Raw genomic sequence first — 19,133 nt, 5'->3', positions numbered from 1 at the left:
TGTCAAGTCTTTTACAAAGCAAAGCAAATTAAATTATTATCTGCTACTTTTATTCTATTTATTATTTCAAGACGATAAAAAGATATAAAACTGCTTGGTATACTTTGCTAATAATCTATTTTAGACGACATGAATAAGTCAAGATGAACTGAGAAAGATAATGTACAACATCATCTAACGAAATTTGTACACACAGAAATAATACAATTTGACTTTATTTTTATTTTTTATTTTTTATTTTATTTTTTATTCTCTTTTCTTCCTTTTTCTTCTTTTATTGTTGTATAAAAATGCTCGTTAATAGACCAAATAATGTTATTGCTAATCAGCGTTATTTTCAAGCACCATCTCAAACACCACTTTGGATTAAAGGAAAAAGAGATAAATTGTTTGTTACAATTATCTTTGCTGGACTCGGTGTAGGTGTAGTAGGCGCTATTATTGGAACTGGAAAGTAAGAAGTGAATTCTACTCTACTAAATATATAACATGATAAACTGATTTATATCTATTATATTATATAGAATGATAATTGGAAAGAAGGATTAAAGCCATCGTCTATTTATTCTTCAGAACAGTTGGAAAGGGAAACAACTCAATATTATATAATAAAATAGTATAATAAAACAAAGTATTTATAATCTTTGTTATTCAGAAAACATCATCATTTTAAAAGTGTATTTACTAAATATTTATATGTATATGAGCCATAGCAAATGTCACGTGAATTGTATATAAAACGAGCATAGATGAATATTCTAATTCTCTTTAATTCTTTCCTTCATTATTAAGAGCTACTGTTCATTTCATATTAAATAATTTTCTCAATAGATCTCTAAGCGTGAGAATGCATGTTAGTCTACTTTTTTTTTTTTTTTTTTTTTTACTTTTTTTCCAGAAGATTTTAATAATATATCAGCCTTTTTGTTTTCATCATTATGATTTGTATCAGTTTTATTATGAATGGTAGTATCGAACAATTCGGCCTCTTCAAGTCCCATAGAGATACCTCTGGATCGTTCACCAGAATCAAAATGGAGTCCAGTAAAGAGCGCAATAGACTCATTGACACCATATCTACTTAATATACCTTGAGCATAAACATTCTGTTTTATAGAAGGTTGTAATGTGATAGGTTCCTGTAATTGTTCATTTTCTTCTCTAGAAGATGTGCTACTCTGGATTAGAGCCCCTTCTTCTTCCTTTTGTTCATTATCATGATGATTTTCCTCCTTTTCTTTTTTCGTTACTGCAAGTATCTTACGTCTTAATATCTCGTTTTGAGTTTTATAATTTAAAAAAGTATTTATCATCTTGGTTGCTTTGGTAGGAATAAGACGAGCAGATACAAAATAATAACTTTCTCGACCGGCTTTTAATGTACAGTATTGACCACGCATTTCCATTAAAACATACTGTCCATCTTTTCTTTTGAAACGGTATATCGTTCGCAATACTCTCTTTTGTTGTTGATTAAAGAAATCACGTTTAAAAGAATCAATGTCATCGAGATGCAAATACTCTGTATAGGTGTGTCCAATAAGCTCTGAAGGTTGATAACCAAGGCACATACGAGAAGCTGAGGAACAATAGAGAATATCGAATTTGGAGGATAATACATGAATGATATCACAAAGCTCGTCAAGAATAGTTTGAGACCAATTTTTACTACGTGTGAACTCTATAGTCGATTTGTGAGCTGTTTTAGATGAAGATGGTTTCATTTTATTTTATTTAAGAGAAAGAAAAAGAAAAAGGGAAAGGGAAAAAAATTAGATTCATATAGATTAGGGCCTATTTATTTCTATTAAAATTAATTCAATCTTATGCAAATTGAATATATTATTTAGATCTTTTTTAAACGTTCATGGCTGTAGTGTTAACTTTTGTATTCCCATTTTGATATACCAAACTGAATGATATCGTTGATTGTTTGAGGATTAATCTCACGTAACAGTTCCAATGTACAGCTACTTTCTTCAAATACTACATATATATACATATATACATACAAAGAACGATTACAAAAATGAAGGTGAAGAAAGGAATAATCACTTACAACTGCAACTTACAATTATTTTGCTTATAATGACAAGAACAATTTTCTAGAAGCTTATTATCCAAAGGGCAATAGTTCCCCCACAAATAATGGAACCCTATATTATTAAAAAAATGAACATCACTTTTATCCAGAAACATGGCAGCTGCAAGGGTTCTAATAGTAGCATCATTCCATCTATAACAGGAAACAATTTTCTATATTTGTACATATACATCTATATGTATATGTATACACACATATATAAAGGAGAAAAAAGGAAAAAAAAAAAAAAAAAAAAAAAAAAAAAAACTACGTTTACCTTTCATAAAAGAATCCTCCTACAATATCGATATAATGGAAAAAGGCTTTGTAAGGTTTTGATCTTAAGAAATCTAAACTAATAATTTCAAAACCTGTCCACATATGACAAAAGTTATACTGATCATGAGTGATTAACCAATTCATGATAGTTAACTCCTTTGGTTTGATCCATTCAGGATTTTGTTCCATAAAATACAAAGTCGCCCGCCATAAATTATAACTTGTCTTTGGATCTTCCTTTGTCGTAATGGTGAATCCTATTTTCTTATTTTCTGATTGCATAACCTGAAATGGATCTTGCTCTTGTTGAAATAGATCACAACTGTAGCTCGATCCAGGTTCTACACGCCATACATAATCAACATCATTAAATAAGGAATGATGATAGAATAGTCCAGCTTGATACCTCTTTTGCTTACGATCATGTAGACTGTGTGCATTTTGTATATTCAGGTCAATTGAATATTGCATGGCACTCTCAGCTCTTGAAGTATCAATCCAAGGTGGGAAGGTCCAAGCCTCTAGATCTATTTGACCGAAATAAAGATGATCTGGATTGCGCGTTGCGTTACGAATCGCCTTCTTATAATCAGGTACAAATCGTTGACTAGTAAGAAATATCCAAGGATAAGTCCTATTTGAAGCAAAAGCTGGAATAAGACGATCCTCAAGACTTTGTATGCTGAATAATATCTGTTCTAGTTGAGTAGAATCACTATCGTGTACAAGCATATAGAATGCTCCTTTCACTGATAATCCATCCCAGACATCCTTCTTTAGGTGAATATCTGTTGCTTGATGCTGGTGATCATTGTACATAAACTCTCTTTCGGTCACGAGTAACTCCTCCTTATTTTTTACACTAGATTGTGTGTTGAAATTGCTATTAGAACAAAACTTGTTTAAATACATGTTCATTTTTCGTTGAGAAGAGGTTGTTTCATCAAGAGATCGATAAAGCCAAATAAATAAAATAGCTCCCAAAACAATTAAACTACACCTATTTCTTGAGCTTCTTATCATTTTTATTATTATTATTATAAAGAAAAACGAGAGAGAGAGAGAGAGGGAGAAGGTTTTTAGTTCTTTTTTTTTTTTTGAGGTAGACAAAGTAAAAAAAAAGGGGGTGCTGGATAGATGGGTATTATGGTATAGACATATTAAAGAATGTAAATAATACTGCAGTAATAAATTAATCGATTTCCATTGGTTGAGCTTGACTATTATACTTCTCTTCTTCTTCTATAGAAGACCATGATTGCCTTCCTTTATTATACAAGGTTAACTCACCCAAGTTACTTTTATTATTATTATTGTAAAAAGTGCATTGTCTGTATATAATAACGATAAGTATGTATGGCTTCAGTAAAGGATACAATTAATTACTTATTCAGGATGAAATCCGGAATAGAATATTTTACTTCTCCAGGTCTTTGTTCCATAGGTAATAATGTACCATTCACATCAATGGATTGTATGCGTGAGTTATTAAAATCATTCTTTTCTTTTGTTGCTGGAGAAAAAGACTCTTCATCCTGTTCTATCCTATCTTCTTCAATCTTATTTATTATTATAATAAATAGATTTGAGACAACAACAAAATCTATATCTTTTCTATTACCATACCATTGTTGTCTATGATGGATGTAATGTCACTTATTGTTGAAATTAGTCTTTTTTTCAAATAATGACATTCAAAGTCATCATCTTCGTCGGTACTTGATCGTGATCTCTTTTTGTTATTTGCAGTAAAATTGGTAGGAGTTAATAAAGGTAACACTTGCATTGATGCGAAAAAAAAAAGAAAAAAAAAAAAAAAAAAAAAAAAAAAAAAAAAAAAAAATCAATGATTTTCTATAGATTAATGCCGAATTTAAGTTTATTTTCTTATTAGACGCTATTTCAAATTTTCTATTACATGCAAGAATCAACAAGTTATATTTATTTTTTAGTTACTATAACAGTTGTTTATTTAAGGAAAAAAAAATAAAAGTAAAAATACTAATTAACTTTCTTTCATGTACAAAAGAAACCAAGATATTAAAATGTATATAGACATTATTAAAGGAAAAGAATGCAACTAAAAGAAATTAAGATATATATATGAAATATGTAAAAAGGGAATTTTCTTTTTGGTTTCTTTACAAAAAAAAAAAAAAAAAAAAAAAAAAAAAAAAAAAAAAAAAAGGTATCACATAAAAAAAAGGGAGAATAAGAAAGAGAATTACAAATCTTGGATAGGAAAAGGAGATAAATCAAAATCATGAATTTCCATCACAGTTTTACCTTCTTCTATTGAATCATTTGACCTTGATCTTTGCATTAAAATAACTGCCTTTGTCTTATTAAACTGAATCTTCCAGACAATTTTAGATGGTTGAGTAAAGTTTCTTACAAGTCTTCCTTGTTTTATATCCCATAGTTTAACTTTACCATCATTTGCTGCACTAAGAATATGATCTTCATCAAATTGTAAGCATGTAATAGAATTATCATGCGCCGAGAATTGATGTGTGCATTCAAATGTGTTCATATTCCATACTCTTAAACATCCATCTGCTCCTCCACTTACTAGAGTTGTGCCTGATAATTGTAATTGACCTACTAAGGAGGTATGACCATGTAAAGTCGATAGACATTCACCTGTTTCTAATGACCAAATACGGATATGAGCATCCATTGACCCAGTCGCAATAATATTTCCATTTGTAACAATTGTATAAATTTGAGAAATATGACCTATTAAAGTGTGTTTGCATTGTCCTGTCTCTAAATCCCAAATACGTGCTGTAGAATCATATGATCCAGAAATTACAAAATTATCGTAAATATCGACACATCTCACAGAAGCTTGATGACCTGTTAATACATGTAATAGTACACCTCGTTTAATATCCCAAACTCTTAAAGTTGTATCGCGTGAGCCAGTAACAGCAATTCTTTTGTCCCTTATCTTTAAACATCTTACAGTGGATGTATGACCACGAAGTATATAACGTAATTTGCCTTGATTTAAATCCCAAACTCTTACATCTCTATATGTATATCATAAAATAAATAAATATCTATACATATAATCTATAGAATCGATCTATATTACCTATCACATCCACCTGAAAGTAATACTCTTTCAGGATCTTCTTTTTCACCTCCTTTAAATTGTAGGGCCCAAACACCACCTTCATGTCCTTCTAAAGTTCTAATTTTTTTACCAGTGCTGGTGCTAAAAACTTCTATGCGATGATTATCGCATCCAACAACAATAAATTTTTCATCAAATTGTAAAGAGGTAACAAGTCCCTGAGAAAAGCCATTATCGACTGTTGTTACTTTACCACCTTGGTTCCAAGCACAAGCAATACTATATCTGCGTTTGAATAAATCTCGATAACAAATATGGCTGTCATCACCGACATCAACGAGGTAATCATATTTTTTACATAATAACTTCCAAAGTCGGTTATCATCACGAATAAGAGAATGCCAATACTTGGATACTGAAATAGCATGAAGCAAGTCAGAAGGAAGATCAACAAAGGATAAGATGTGAAGTGCAATTTCAGGTGGTAATTCTTTAATAAAATCAACTTTAAGTCGTGGTGCAATTAGACTGTTTAAGAAAGTAAGTTGAGAATTATCACAACTGTCAACGAGTTCATGTAAGAAATATTTTTTTTGAATTGGGGATAGTAATAAAAATGATTGCAATAATAATTGATGATCATCTACAGGTTTCCGTTCTAGTTCAAATCTATAAGGTATTGGGCTATAAGTAGGTGGTGTTGCTGGGGGTGAAATATCTTTAGTCATAATTGATAAGAAGAAAAGAAGAGAAAAGAAAAAGAGTAAATAATAATAAAAAAGAAAGAAAGAAAGAAAGAAAAAATAACTTTGTGTAAGGGGGTGCTTTTATAGGGAGACAGCAAAAGAAGAAGAAAAAGAAGAAGACATCAAATTGGATTTTCAATTGTATTTTGCGCCGCTTGAATATTTATTTTGCGGTTCTTAAAATTTTTAATTTGTCTATTACATTCTATCTAAATTGCGTTTACTATTTTCTGAATTTGGATAAATAGTATATTTTAATTTGTCTAATAATTAAAGTCGAATCTTGGCATTTCTTTTTCTCTTTATCTCTCTCTCTTTTTTTTTCTTCTTCTTATATTTTACATCGTTTTATTTGATTCTTCATATTGTCCAACAACGATACTCCTACTGAGTTTATACACTGTTTTAATCATGCTAATGAAATTTCCTCTCTAGATTCTATGGAGGTTAAAGATTAAAATGCAGATTTATATGAAATAATAAAACTCTGGGATAGCATCATTGGGTAACTACGTTTTGATGAGCCTTCAATCAGTTAATTAGAGAAACTAGAAGCTATAAAATGAATAGATATGGATACTTACAAAGTTTTTCGGTTTGAATTTGAAAACATTGACGAGGTATTAACCATCGAATATGACTAATTAGTTGAAGATGAAGAGAAAAAGTATATTTATCATCTGCAAAGGTTAGATGTTTATACTGATCTTATTCTTTTGCTTAAATACTGAAAATACTCAATCTTATTATTGAACATGGTATGCCGGTGAAACAAGCAAGGTTATCTGTCAGCAATACTGTAAGGACAATGCAACATTATGTCAAGTTATATAAAAACGATAAACAAAAATAACTTTCTAAAATAGGAAAGCGGGTATAAAAAAAAACTGAATAATCAATATACGGACTTTTTATGCAATTTTGATAATAGTCATGCAGCAATAGTTTTCTGGATACATTACGTTATGTTTTCTTTCTGAGATAAAGTCAATATGTATGTCAGCCTTACATTACCATCTGATTAGACACTCATTTTCAATGCTTAAAAAAAATTTATAAAAGCTTGGTATGGCAGGGATAACTTAGTCAACTCTAGAAGAGTAATAAAGAAAAAGTCTAGGAATAGTTGACTGACAAGAAAATGAATTAGACTAGTGATTATATTGAAATAGATGAAACTGAGATTTAATATGCACATAAGACGCGATTTTAGGAGATCTGAACAAATTATGCCTACCAAAGACATTATCCTTTCTAACAAAGACATTACTATAACCATCCTCGAAACAGCATGTGAAGAATGTGTTATTGATTCAACATTGCGTAAGTCTAAAGTTGTTTATAAAAAATAATTCAACTAGAAAAAAGAAAAAGAATAGAAAAGCAGAGAATACAGGAAAAGTATATGCTAAAGTTGGTACAAGAAGTGAGCATTTCCCTCAATTTATGAATAGGGTTATGTATAGACTAGATTCATGTTATATGAAAGGACAACATTTAGTTACAGATAATGCTTTCACTCATAAAGGTTCTAGAGTATATGAGTTGATTGAGGGTCATGGCTATGAAAAAAAAAGTGATTACTATACTCTCCTTTTATAAATCTAATTGCTTTATTTCAGCCAAAGATGAAGGCAGATCTAAAATATATATATTTATATTTATATATTCTTATCTATACAGATAAGCATATCACCAGAATTATTAATTCTGCAAAGAAAGCTACTCTTGATGATTGCGTAAGATGGATCAAGGATTTAATGTCATACTTTGATAGATACGTGGCCTCTGAGCCCATCCTGTTTCCACTTGATATGCAAACGCAAATTAAAATATATTTTATGCAAAAATAAAAATAAAAAATATACAAATTCAGAAAATATAATAAGCAATCTAGAGAGAACATAATAGGCAAATTAAAAATTTATATGTGCAGAATTCAATCCAATATATAACAATAAATTATAATTAAATTTTTAATTGAAAATCAGCTGACATATTATTAAATAGAATATTCCTCCTTTCTATGTTTATTGATGTATACTATGATTAAAGAGAAAAAAAACCAACAAGTACATAGCTTCATAGAATTACTGAATTGGCCTAGTTATTTTAAAAATAATGATAAGCCACTAAAAACCCTTTTAGGACAGAAGATAAAAAAAAAGTAAAGGCAAAAGTAAATGATCAAACACATTATGAAAAAATGAATAAATAAAGCGTTAGGAAGGGGATTAGATAGTCAGTGTATCAATAACGTTCCTAGATTAGAAAGAGATAGAAGAATAATGTTCTAATCTAGACAGTCCATCTCATATAGTATGTAATATATTGAGGATCAACGTACCAACCATGGGGAGACAGATATCATCATAGTAAAAGTTTTTTTTCATTTTTTTTCTTTTTCATTTTTTTTCTTTTTCTTTTTTTTTTTTTTTTTTTTTTTTTTTTTTTTGAAGGAAGCTTAATTATAAGAAAAGAAAGAGAGTCCTTAATTATCTATAATATTTTCAATCTGTAGTGCATATGGAGACAATATATTGAATGAGTTCTACTAAACAGTTGGTCAGAGTGAAAAGGACGATGTAAAGGACAAGCGTGGGGCAACTAATCAAGACACTAACAGAGACATAATCCTTCATACGATTGTGCCATAAGCAACTAAAGAATAAGAATATCCATTATTACTGTGTTACGGCAGATAGACAAATATTTGGAACGATGAGTAGAACATTTTTCGATCAGGTTGTCTAGAAGGAAACAGGGATGGGTTGAATATTTTGAAATAGACATGTGTCAAGGCTTTCAATAGAAGAGATATATCGTTTCCAAAGTGATAATTTGTAAAGATAATACCGTTGTGACCAAATTTCTGTTTGTTAAAGATAGGATAGCAGTTTAGTAAGTAATGCATCATTAGGAAGAGCACGGGATCGAAGAATAATTTGAGCTTGCAATATGTTTATCTATCCTTGCATAGTAGGGAGTTTGGTAAGATGTAGAAAGACCATCAAGTTTACAATGGAAGCGGTTATTTTAACAGTTTTCGAGGAATTGATAGTGTTGAGAATAAATATGTTAATAATGCTGAGCGGAAATGATACTCTGTACATTTAGTTGAATAAGCATCTCATTTTATATAATAGTTTAATGTAATCTGTATTTATGATTCTCTTCTAATAGAAAATGGAGTTAACTACAATGATCTGGCTTAATATTTTATTTGAAATCTTCTAACGCTAATTTGTAAGACATCATGTAGGATAGACAGAAAGCTATACAAAGTTTATTCAGTATAGAAAGACATGAATAGCAGAACATGCATTCTCTTTTGTATCAATAACAAGTCTGTTTGTTATTATTTAATATACAAGATATATGTCACTTATTACTTCTTTTATATCGTAATGAATAAGTTTAAAGAAAAATAATATACAATAAACTTCACTGTGTAATCAATCATAACTAGTTAGAAAAAAATTATGTATTATAGCATACAGCCAATAACTTGATCGTCAACAGCATATTGTTAATAAATATATAATATTATTTTTTATCATATTTAATTTAAGAATACTATAGTAGATTTTGGTGAAAGGCTTATGAATGAATGAATGAATGAAACGGATAGTGCCTAAAGAAATCAACTGTGTCAAATAACATTGTACACTAAAATTTAATTTAGCTGAATTAAAGAAGCTGTACCATAAGTATTTAATTTAGATTAGTTACTGTTGTATCCTTCAGGATCAAGACATCTATAAAAGATACTTGTTAAAAAAAAACTACAAAAGTAGCTGATTTTTATATATATAATACATTCTCACAAACTCTTATCTTGTACCAATTATTCTTTCTTTCTTTCTTTCTTCATCATTCCAACAACAAAAATGATAACAGTAACAAATGCTTCACTGTTAGTTTTATCTCTTTTTCTTCAAAGGTAAACCAAATCATGAAATAAACATATTTATATTGTAGCTCATTGTTATAATATATGCTAGTATTGAATATATACTATAGTGTGTATATCTACATAATAAAATCTATCTCTCCTTTTTCTTTCAGATATTTAGTATACACTGTACAAATGCTACATAATAACTTATTGCAACATAACGTATATTATTTTACAATATACATATATAATTAATAAACAAATAGTCTTCATCTTTGTTTTCTCTCTTTTTTTTAATATAGATAATGTGTGTGTATATAAATGTAATATTGATCAAATTTCTTTTAGTCAAAGAAAGCTCTGTTAGGTGAATGGCCGAACAAAGCAACACGAATTTGAGGCAACATATCTTCTTTGGCAATTTCTAAACGGGCATCAAGCGTATTATCAACTGTGATTTTACCATTGAAACCAGACATAACAACACCACCAGCACTATTAATAAAAGTTATATTACTATCATTTTTTTAAGGGCATATAGATTAATGCTTACCATGAAGAAGGAAGATAATTTTCACTAATGTTAAAGTTAGGTCGATACTTTAAATTTTCTTCATATTTATCTGATACAGAGTCAAGAGCAGAGTTAACACAATCTATGTCTTGTTCACGACAACGAATAGTAACATCCTTTTCCATAAGAGAATAAGCTCCTTGAAGAATAAGGCCTTCAATCAAAGTAGTATATAAATCTTTGTCTTGAGAAATTTCATAAATACGACGGTTTGTTTCTTCAAAAAGATCATCGAGCACTTGCTGGCGTTCTTGAAGTATTTTAAGACGTGTTTTATTAATATGATTTGATTGAGCACTATAGAACATGGTAAATACAATTTAATTGTTTCAAAAAAAAAAAAAAAAAAAAGTTACATTCTTTTCTGAACTTCAGCTTGCTTAATCTTGCGTTCAAAAATAGCTTCAATATTTAAAGATTCTTGACGAACAATTTTGGCCTAGAAAATGAACAACGATTAAAATAAAGTGAAACGCGTGTTTAAACTACAATAAAAAAAAATAAGATAGTACACCTTTTCAATGTTGAATTCTTCATCAGCCTAAAAAAAAAACATTAATATATAAATGTTAAAGTAATTAGACAGATAACATACCTTGACTTTAATTTCTCTAGCTTTTTCTAAAGCTTCTTGTTTGATGAAAGCAACCTATTTTTTTTTATTTTGAAAAGTAAATAAAAGCCAAGTTTATAACTCGAAACAAATTTATAATTTACCATCTTCTTCATCTCATTGAAAACTTCGTCATCGTTAAGAGGTCTGGCTGTGGACATTTTTTTTTTTTCTTTTTAAAAAAAAACTAAAAAAGAATAATAATAAATAAAATAATTTTTATTCAAAAAGATATAGTAAAACTTACTAAGATGTATGATAAATATATAAATATAAAAAAAAAAGGGGGGGATACAATACGTGAAAAGAAAATAAAATAAAAGAGTTTCAAAATAAAAGTGAGTAATACGGTTAAATAAAATTTATTTATTTAAGAAAAAAGACGACCAATGAGCATATAGCAATTTAAATATGCTGTATTTCGAGAGAAAAAAAAAAAAGAAAAGGTAATATAAACTTTCCAAAAGGTCAAAAGCGAAAAAAAGAAATCAGAAACAATATGAATATACGAGGACAACCCATTTATCAGTTTGACTCCAGGAGGAAGAGAAATGTTTCATGAAATAGATAACCCCATTTCATGCAAAATGATATAAATTGCTAGTCAAAAAGTGTGTAATACAGCTTTTTTTTATTCATTTTCGGACGTATCAATAAAAATTTCGAGACCAATTGCATTAATAATCGTGTAGACCTTTTAAAATTGCTCCATTTATTTTATAAAACTTTGATGAACTATAAATATATAGCTTAAAAAAAAAAACTTCTTCTAAGCAAAGATATCAACATAGATGGTTATGAAACTATATTCAACAAAAGAAGAAAAAAAGAAAAACTATAAAGTCTTGTAAATTTAATCAAGCGCTGTGTTTTGTAATGTGATGTCTGGTTGATCTATTATACTTTCTTAACTGTCTTTATACATTTTGAGGTGTACTGAGCGTGTTTGACATAATGTATTCTCAGAAATAAGGATAATGATATAAGTAAGAAAAAAAAAAGTAGAAAAAAGACTTCAAGTGATTAATTAGTTACTGACTATTCAAAGATAGTTAAAAAAATTTTTTCTTTAAATATTTTTTCATTTTATTATTAATGAGTATTTATGTATGCGTTTAAATATTATTATTTAAGATATGCATTACTAATAAGTTACACTATAGAATTAATTAAAAATATAAATCAAAGCTTAGTTCCTGATATATACAACATGTATCTAACAGAACAGATATTCGTATAAACTATTTTTATCCTTATCAATTAAAGATATTCAAATATATAGATTGATCCAGCTCAATATATTGTTCCAATAGTTATTGTTCTTATATATCTTGATTTGGAAGGACTTGTGCAATTAATGATATAAAATCTTAATATTATTTAACAAAAGTTACATACATTTATTGGAGTCTATGTCTGAATAATACATCTAGATATAAGTACTAGATAACATATATATTGCTGTGATTAAAGCTAGTACAATAGTTGGAATAAAACATGAGGGCCATTTATGGGATGTGGTTGTTATACAGTAAATAAGTAAGTAACCTTAATGACGCCATATAATCGGTAATTTCATATAATTATAAGAAGTTTATATGTATTGGATTTGTTAACAGTGTTTTTTTTTTATTCTTCTTTCTTCTAAACTTTGAACTGCTCTTTTTTGTTGTTGTTGTTGTTGTTGATCCCACAATGCATCAAGTATCAATCTTAAATAAAAAAAACTACCAGTCTTTAACAAACACAAAAATGAAGCGGTAGACGAGCGTTTTGTTTGTGAATGTTTTATCATTAAAAATAATAGCAATGGCGACTTCTAAATCCCTTATATTTAGTCATTTAATATGTCAATTGTAGGGAATTGGATCGTTATTTACGCAATTCTATTTCAAATTCAAACTATACAATTTAGACATGTTAGTTCAAGATAATGTTTCAAATCTATGCATTTACTAGTATACTAACACTAGCGTAACACAATTGGAAGCTTTTGAAAAAGCAGAAAAGGCAATGCTACAAAAGTACAAAAAAAAAAAAAAAAAAAAAGAGGGCTGCAAAAAGATAAGAAATAGACAGTACCAATATCCAGAGCATGACATGCAGTCAAACCGATTATTACAATGCAAGGTCACCAGTGCTCCAATAGAACATCAAGTTCAAAAAAAAAATCATATCATTAACTAACGTTTGGGTCAAAACTATCAAGTTCTCCCAAGGAAATTCTTGTTCAGCAGGTGTGGTATCAAATGGAAACCATATTTGAAACAAAATATAACTTAGGCTCTATAAAGACATTTGACAAGTTGTATTCAGGGAAAAAACTTTTTTTTTGTTAATAATTACTATTTTTTACAGTATGTGAATAAAATTACCCCATCTGTCTTCTTCTAACAAGAATTTTGGTATACTAGATTTCAGCTTACCAATGGTCGAGCACTAACAAAACAACAACAACTGATAGGTAATATACTGGACAAATGGGACGAATATAAAAATCAACATGAAAAAGCCTCTCATGAAGTCAAGCTAATTCCTAGTACTAGCCAATATAATGCTGAGATGCACAAGAAATTGGTCACAACATAAACAAATACAATCGCTGAGTCATTTGAGGAAAAGCTCTTGAATTACATTTGATATCAATTGTTGTGTATATAATGATGTATTACATAATATCTTATTGTGATATTTCTTTTAAAATATCAAATAAAGATTATTAGAAAATAAAAAATAATATCAAGACAAAAAGAGTCAACGAGAGCGAACAATAGTTCTAAAGTCAATTATTTTATTTATGAATTTAAATTGGGGTATTTATAAGAATTGTTAAAGAGGTCTGGGGATAAGATGTGACTCAGAAAAGTGTTAGTTACGATCGAATAAGGTATGTTATAGATAATGAAATCTTAGAAGCTTTGATAATATTTGATGGAATGGATCAAGAAAATTTCAGGAGAATATAGATAGAATTCCTTGAATAAATTTATGATCTGCATATTTAATCAAGAAACATGACAGTATAAGTCATCTCATGACAATACATCACATCTATTTCAAGACCATCAATATTTAGAAAGTCTTTATTTTAAATAAATACGCATGTATGTTTACATATATGTATACATAAAGAGACATAAGAGATTTCTTTATTTAAGAACTTTATATGTGACTGATTATATAAATAGAACAAAAAATCAAATTTGCTGTTTTTTTATGTAGAATGACTATTGACAATTATACTTAAATATGGTGATGCAAGCAGTTTGGATATATATTATAATAATAGTGATAGTTGATGGCTGACGCATAACTCATTAATCATATTAAAGAACGTGTTACAGTTGACTGTAGTTGATTTGATAATTAATTAAAACATTATGTTGTTGGTTAGTCATTGGCTTTTCTCTTTCTGCTTGATCTTGGTAATTGACATGAACTATAAGAAAGCCACGATTTCGGAGGATTGCATGGTTGACGATGCATTGAGCTGTTTGCTGTTATAATGCAGTCTTCTGCTTTCTTTACATTTTCAAGAGTGATATTCTTGTTATAGAACAAGCTCTGGATATAATCATGAGTAATATTATAATAGATGAATTACATAATACAGGATAAAATATAAGCCTGAATATGAAATAAAACTCTGTATATAACATCTTGTAAATAATATAAAACTTATTGACATCCAATTGTCTAGATGTATCAATTATAAGACATCGTATCATTTCTAAATATTTATTTTTATAACCTTGATAAAGGATTCAGGTCGTCTTTGATCCAATAAAATAAAACATAAAAGATATCAGGAACATATACTCAGATTAAACAATAAATTTTTTATTTAAAACTTGATCAGATCATTATAACACCCAATAGATAATCCATAGATCAGTCTCTTGAATCAACAAGACGTATATCCGAATACTAATACTGTTTCATGACTCATGTTCTTTGGCGGTTATTTTTATTTCTTTGATTCAGGATTCATTAATATAAATACAAGCAGTTGTTTAGACACAAAATAATCTTGAACTTCTTTCTTTAGCTTTTCTTTTAACTTTATTTATTGAATAAAAAACAGTCTCAAACTATACTTCCTTTTGTTCCCTTTCTCTCTTTTTATTTTGTCTTTTATCTTTTATTTACCTTCCATCACAATTCTGTTTGTATTATTTATGTTTTGTGTACAAAGATAAGGAAAGAGGAAAAAGAAAAGACAAGTCTGTGAAAACTTTGTATAGTTTTATTAAAGATTACTAATACAGAAATTGTACAAGAAGAAAATAACATGGAAAAATGATGAGTGCTATTTATATGTTTTTGTAAGGTAAGTCATATTAATGGGAGTGTGATTTAGATAAGTGAATACTGCTATAATAAAGCTTTTATGCACAAATATGCACAAGTATGCACAAGTGTGCACAGTATGCAGATTTATGCCTGAGCTGTTGCTGTTATTAAAAATATACACGATTATTGTCTTTGGGATAAGCATCACGTTAATATTAATTTACAGTGAATATTCTCTCTATAACAATATTCAACATTGTGAATGTATATATAATATGTATGACTTGTATAAATAATTCTGTAATTGAATATAACAGTCATAAACCTATTGAATTCTTATTAATACATAATGCAATGTATGAATTATTTTTAATGCTCGAATACTCTAACAATGATTATTATTAAAACTGAGTGAAGAATGAATATTATACTGTGAAGTACAATACTCTAGTTTTATTCGAATAAACTCTCTATTACTTAAATAAATGTTAGTTTATTTCTATTAACTTAGTTGTAAATACGACTACAATCATAACAATTTAGAAAAGAAATTAAGGTTAACAAGATATAAAAGTTTTAACTAAACACTTTGTTCTTACTTTAACTTGAATAAGCTTGGAAATGAAGGCAGGTAATAAATGTAATTCTTCGATGTTTCTACATAAAGTAGTCTTTGATAGCTTCACCATTCGATATGTGTAAGGAGATGACATATCCATTACATATGTGTTTAAATTTTTACCTTGACTTATCAGCCCGTATACTGTAGGTTTAGGTACTCTTTTCTTGTTGTATTTGTACATAACATCATAAAGATATAATAAAACATAAATGTGAACATTCATTACACAATAATATTGTATAAAAAATATATATCATTATGTCAAATATAAATTATGTAATTATTAAATGTAAAACCTCCAAATGAAACCCTGATTAAATTAGCGATGTGTGAAATATACTACCAGATCATGATCTGTATCATGACTGTCGATAATGTCATAAAGAGGTCAATATTTAACACAACACCAATGAAATAGCATCTATAAATATCATCTAGAACTACCAAGAAAAGTATAAATAGCCAGATGGTTTTTACAAGAAGAATATTTAGTTTTTTTTATATTTAATTTTTTTTCTAATAAAAATTATTCTTACTTGTGCCTGTGTCTCACGATTCAGTTTTGTCTTCTTAACCATACAACATTTCTCTATTAAATTATTATACATGAGTTTCATTTGTTTTCCTAATTTAATCAAGCCAGATTCTACGGCTGAATTATGAGACTTGGGTTTAAATTCTGTCACAATTACGATACATCTTATGTTAATAATACGGCTAGAGACCTGAAAGTCAGGCTTAAATATAGAATCTTCATTTAAGGCACCATTGGCCCTATAAAAATGTATCAAATACATGTAGATTAGTCATCTATTTCCACAAAAGCTGCCAGCAAAACTGCTAACTTACCATCGAACATTAAATTTCTTATCCGTTCTATAAACTGACTGGAGTATAGGTGCTAAATAATGGTGTACATATGAGTCTTCGACCGAACTATCATGAGAACTAGCAACAAAAACAGATAATCTAAATAAATATATGGTATTTATTAGCAACTTATTATAGCATATTGGCGGTTATATATATTTACAGCTGCGTCAAAGTATGAGCCATATGTAAATCGACCTCATTGTCTTGCTTAGTCGCTTGAATTAAAAAATCAGTACACAATTTTAACGCTGACATTAAATCATCAGGAGGATTCTTCAGACAAATAAGTTTATTAGCTATCACAACATATACGTTAAAACTTATAGTATTAACTTACTTCAGCAATTTCTAGACACCAAACATGAGATTTATTTGGCCTGTGAGGGCGGTAACAGTTAAAGCTAATATCGGACATTACCACTTTATGTAATCCTACACCAAAATATTTTGTAACAGATTCATCAATACTTTCGTCAAAAATATATATGTCGTTAAGTGATCTATGAAATAATATACTGTGATTCAGTCATAATCATACTTAAATTTTTTTTTCTCATCACTTACAGGAGTCTGATGTCTGAAAGACTAGCTGGATTCTTTTTCAAGCTTAAAGTGTTTTTTTTTGACCGATTTACATATGTCAGACACATTAAAATTCCCAATAATCCAATCATCGTCATTACTTTGTTCATCTATTTCTTCAGAGAAGTCATCGTGAAGAAGAAAATAATCTGCAGTCCGTTGAGGATGATGGTCAAAAGTCAGATCAGATGGAAATTCAGCTTCTTCATCTTCATCAATTTCGCCATTTTCTTGATCTTCCCTATCCTCCCTCTCTTCCAACTAAAAATAAATAAAAAAATGTTTACTTTTTTGGATATATGCCTTTAAATGGATTTTAAAAATTTCTTTGTTTACAGTTTCGTGTGATTTTGAGCCTGACACTAATTCATCATAATATTCATCGTTACATTGTGATGTTATTAAAGTTGTATTTCTGTGTCCTTGTGTTCTGTTGAATTTTTTCAATTTCTCCGTTTGAAATTTTATGATTCTTAAGGCGAACTTTTTATCAAACAGACTCTTAATATGATCCTGTTTTAAATAACGACTACACTTCAAGCTATACGAGGCCAATGTAGTATTATTTTTCATTTTTTTGATGTATCCATTCCAAAGAGGTAACAATATTATTAAAAGCTTTTGTGCTTTCAAGCGTATCGTGATAACACCTAATAGATTCAGCAATCAGTTTAGTCACATTAGACCATTGAGTTATTGGTAGATTACTGAATACTTCATCAATCATTAGTGAACCGCATTGTTTCTCTGTGTTGTGATTGTAGTAGCCTTTATAATTAAGTTAATAGAAATAAACCATCATTTATTATATAATAAAGAGGTTATTCAAATAAAACTAATATATCGCGCTTCACAGCATAATATTCATTCTACTCTCAGTTTTGATAATAGTCATTGTTTGAGTATTTGAGCATTAAAAATAATTATATACATTATATTATGTAATAATAATAATTCAATAGGATTATGACTGTTATATTCAATTACATAATTATTTATAAGTCATACATATTATATATAGATAGCTATAAAGATAAATATTGTTATGTAATAATATCTTATAGGATAATAATAATAGTAGCATATAAATAATTGGTATTGCTATAGCTGACATATTCACTGTGAATTAATATTGACGCGTCGCTTACCCCAGAAATAATAATTTAATATTTTTAGTAACAGCGACAGCTCAGGCAGAAAAGAATAAAAATAGATTTTATTGTAGGCAGAATTATTCGGAGAAAATATTTATGACTAATGCTTTATTATAGCAATATTTGCTTATCCAAATCATAGTTCTATTAATATCACTTACCTTGCAAAAACATATAAATAACCCTTTACTTTTTCACATAATTTTTCCTTGTACAATTTTTGTATTTTTTTTCTTAATAAAAAAACTACGCGAAGTTTTCACAGACTTGTCTTTTGTTTTTTCTCTTTCTTTAACTTTTTGCTGTCAAAACACTCTGTCAACTTGAAATCTTT

At 28.5% G+C, this 19,133-nt stretch overlaps 8 protein-coding genes across 8 annotated transcripts; 2 read left to right on the top strand and 6 right to left on the bottom strand.

Annotated features, from left to right (window-relative positions):
• The first annotated feature begins 230 nt into the window (after nucleotides 1–230).
• On the top strand, nucleotides 231–664 carry BX663DRAFT_501023 (uncharacterized protein). Its single transcript, XM_051526422.1, has one exon. The coding sequence runs from the start codon at nucleotides 291–293 to the stop codon at nucleotides 456–458; it is 168 nt and encodes a 55-aa protein (XP_051384900.1). The 5' UTR covers nucleotides 231–290; the 3' UTR covers nucleotides 459–664.
• Nucleotides 634–1,739, bottom strand: BX663DRAFT_501022 (uncharacterized protein). Its single transcript, XM_051526421.1, has 2 exons — nucleotides 888–1,739; nucleotides 634–835 (listed from the first exon to the last, which is right to left on the bottom strand). The coding sequence occupies exons 1-2, from the start codon at nucleotides 1,722–1,724 to the stop codon at nucleotides 812–814; spliced, it is 861 nt and encodes a 286-aa protein (XP_051384899.1). The 5' UTR covers nucleotides 1,725–1,739; the 3' UTR covers nucleotides 634–811.
• A 140-nt stretch (nucleotides 1,740–1,879) lies between these two features.
• On the bottom strand, nucleotides 1,880–3,181 carry BX663DRAFT_430607 (nucleotide-diphospho-sugar transferase; the record flags this gene model as incomplete). Its single annotated transcript, XM_051522810.1, has 3 exons — nucleotides 1,880–1,986; nucleotides 2,073–2,236; nucleotides 2,361–3,181. The coding sequence occupies 3 exons, from the start codon at nucleotides 3,179–3,181 to the stop codon at nucleotides 1,880–1,882; spliced, it is 1,092 nt and encodes a 363-aa protein (XP_051384898.1).
• A 236-nt stretch (nucleotides 3,182–3,417) lies between these two features.
• On the bottom strand, nucleotides 3,418–4,153 carry BX663DRAFT_501020 (uncharacterized protein). The gene is made up of 3 exons (XM_051526420.1): nucleotides 3,989–4,153; nucleotides 3,749–3,914; nucleotides 3,418–3,693 (listed from the first exon to the last, which is right to left on the bottom strand). The coding sequence occupies exons 1-3, from the start codon at nucleotides 4,146–4,148 to the stop codon at nucleotides 3,555–3,557; spliced, it is 465 nt and encodes a 154-aa protein (XP_051384897.1). The 5' UTR covers nucleotides 4,149–4,153; the 3' UTR covers nucleotides 3,418–3,554.
• A 397-nt stretch (nucleotides 4,154–4,550) lies between these two features.
• On the bottom strand, nucleotides 4,551–6,286 carry BX663DRAFT_468623 (WD40-repeat-containing domain protein). Its single transcript, XM_051524096.1, has 2 exons — nucleotides 5,463–6,286; nucleotides 4,551–5,397 (listed from the first exon to the last, which is right to left on the bottom strand). Exons 1-2 carry the CDS (start codon nucleotides 6,170–6,172, stop codon nucleotides 4,587–4,589), a joined length of 1,521 nt encoding a protein of 506 aa, XP_051384896.1. The 5' UTR covers nucleotides 6,173–6,286; the 3' UTR covers nucleotides 4,551–4,586.
• A 1,094-nt stretch (nucleotides 6,287–7,380) lies between these two features.
• BX663DRAFT_484273 (uncharacterized protein) lies at nucleotides 7,381–8,043 on the top strand (the record flags this gene model as incomplete). The annotated part of the gene is made up of 2 exons (XM_051524544.1): nucleotides 7,381–7,513; nucleotides 7,874–8,043. The coding sequence occupies 2 exons, from the start codon at nucleotides 7,381–7,383 to the stop codon at nucleotides 8,041–8,043; spliced, it is 303 nt and encodes a 100-aa protein (XP_051384895.1).
• A 2,262-nt stretch (nucleotides 8,044–10,305) lies between these two features.
• On the bottom strand, nucleotides 10,306–11,649 carry BX663DRAFT_500997 (ATP synthase subunit). The gene is made up of 7 exons (XM_051526419.1): nucleotides 11,523–11,649; nucleotides 11,380–11,462; nucleotides 11,258–11,311; nucleotides 11,177–11,203; nucleotides 11,019–11,101; nucleotides 10,642–10,959; nucleotides 10,306–10,583 (listed from the first exon to the last, which is right to left on the bottom strand). Exons 2-7 carry the CDS (start codon nucleotides 11,434–11,436, stop codon nucleotides 10,433–10,435), a joined length of 690 nt encoding a protein of 229 aa, XP_051384894.1. The 5' UTR covers nucleotides 11,437–11,462; nucleotides 11,523–11,649; the 3' UTR covers nucleotides 10,306–10,432.
• A 2,947-nt stretch (nucleotides 11,650–14,596) lies between these two features.
• On the bottom strand, nucleotides 14,597–18,218 carry BX663DRAFT_484271 (uncharacterized protein; the record flags this gene model as incomplete). The annotated part of the gene is made up of 9 exons (XM_051524543.1): nucleotides 14,597–14,623; nucleotides 16,168–16,353; nucleotides 16,727–16,964; nucleotides 17,040–17,159; nucleotides 17,224–17,336; nucleotides 17,401–17,563; nucleotides 17,628–17,652; nucleotides 17,699–17,906; nucleotides 17,982–18,218. The coding sequence occupies 9 exons, from the start codon at nucleotides 18,216–18,218 to the stop codon at nucleotides 14,597–14,599; spliced, it is 1,317 nt and encodes a 438-aa protein (XP_051384893.1).
• Nucleotides 18,219–19,133: the final 915 nt, after the last annotated feature.

This window comes from Cokeromyces recurvatus (genome assembly GCF_025118155.1).
Source record: "Cokeromyces recurvatus strain NRRL 2243 chromosome Unknown BX663scaffold_6, whole genome shotgun sequence".
In the NCBI taxonomy this organism is placed as follows: Eukaryota; Fungi; Mucoromycota; class Mucoromycetes; order Mucorales; family Mucoraceae; genus Cokeromyces; species Cokeromyces recurvatus.
This window is presented reverse-complemented; position numbering and strand designations above follow the sequence as displayed.

Coding starts and splice junctions, on each gene's coding strand:
- BX663DRAFT_501023 (XM_051526422.1), top strand. CDS start 291: ATGCTCGTTAATAGACCAAATAATGTTATTGCTAATCAGCGTTATTTT.
- BX663DRAFT_501022 (XM_051526421.1), bottom strand. CDS start 1,724: ATGAAACCATCTTCATCTAAAACAGCTCACAAATCGACTATAGAGTTC. Junction 836..887: donor TAAAATCTTCTGGAAAAAAA/GTAAAAAAAAAA, acceptor TCTCACGCTTAG/AGATCTATTGAGAAAATTAT.
- BX663DRAFT_501020 (XM_051526420.1), bottom strand. CDS start 4,148: ATGCAAGTGTTACCTTTATTAACTCCTACCAATTTTACTGCAAATAAC. Junction 3,915..3,988: donor ATCCATCATAGACAACAATG/GTATGGTAATAG, acceptor ATAAGATTGAAG/AAGATAGGATAGAACAGGAT. Junction 3,694..3,748: donor CCGGATTTCATCCTGAATAA/GTAATTAATTGT, acceptor TATTATATACAG/ACAATGCACTTTTTACAATA.
- BX663DRAFT_468623 (XM_051524096.1), bottom strand. CDS start 6,172: ATGACTAAAGATATTTCACCCCCAGCAACACCACCTACTTATAGCCCA. Junction 5,398..5,462: donor CTTTCAGGTGGATGTGATAG/GTAATATAGATC, acceptor ATATACATATAG/AGATGTAAGAGTTTGGGATT.
- BX663DRAFT_500997 (XM_051526419.1), bottom strand. CDS start 11,436: ATGTCCACAGCCAGACCTCTTAACGATGACGAAGTTTTCAATGAGATG. Junction 11,312..11,379: donor TCAATGAGATGAAGAAGATG/GTAAATTATAAA, acceptor AAAAAAAAATAG/GTTGCTTTCATCAAACAAGA. Junction 10,960..11,018: donor GCTGAAGTTCAGAAAAGAAT/GTAACTTTTTTT, acceptor CATGTTCTATAG/TGCTCAATCAAATCATATTA.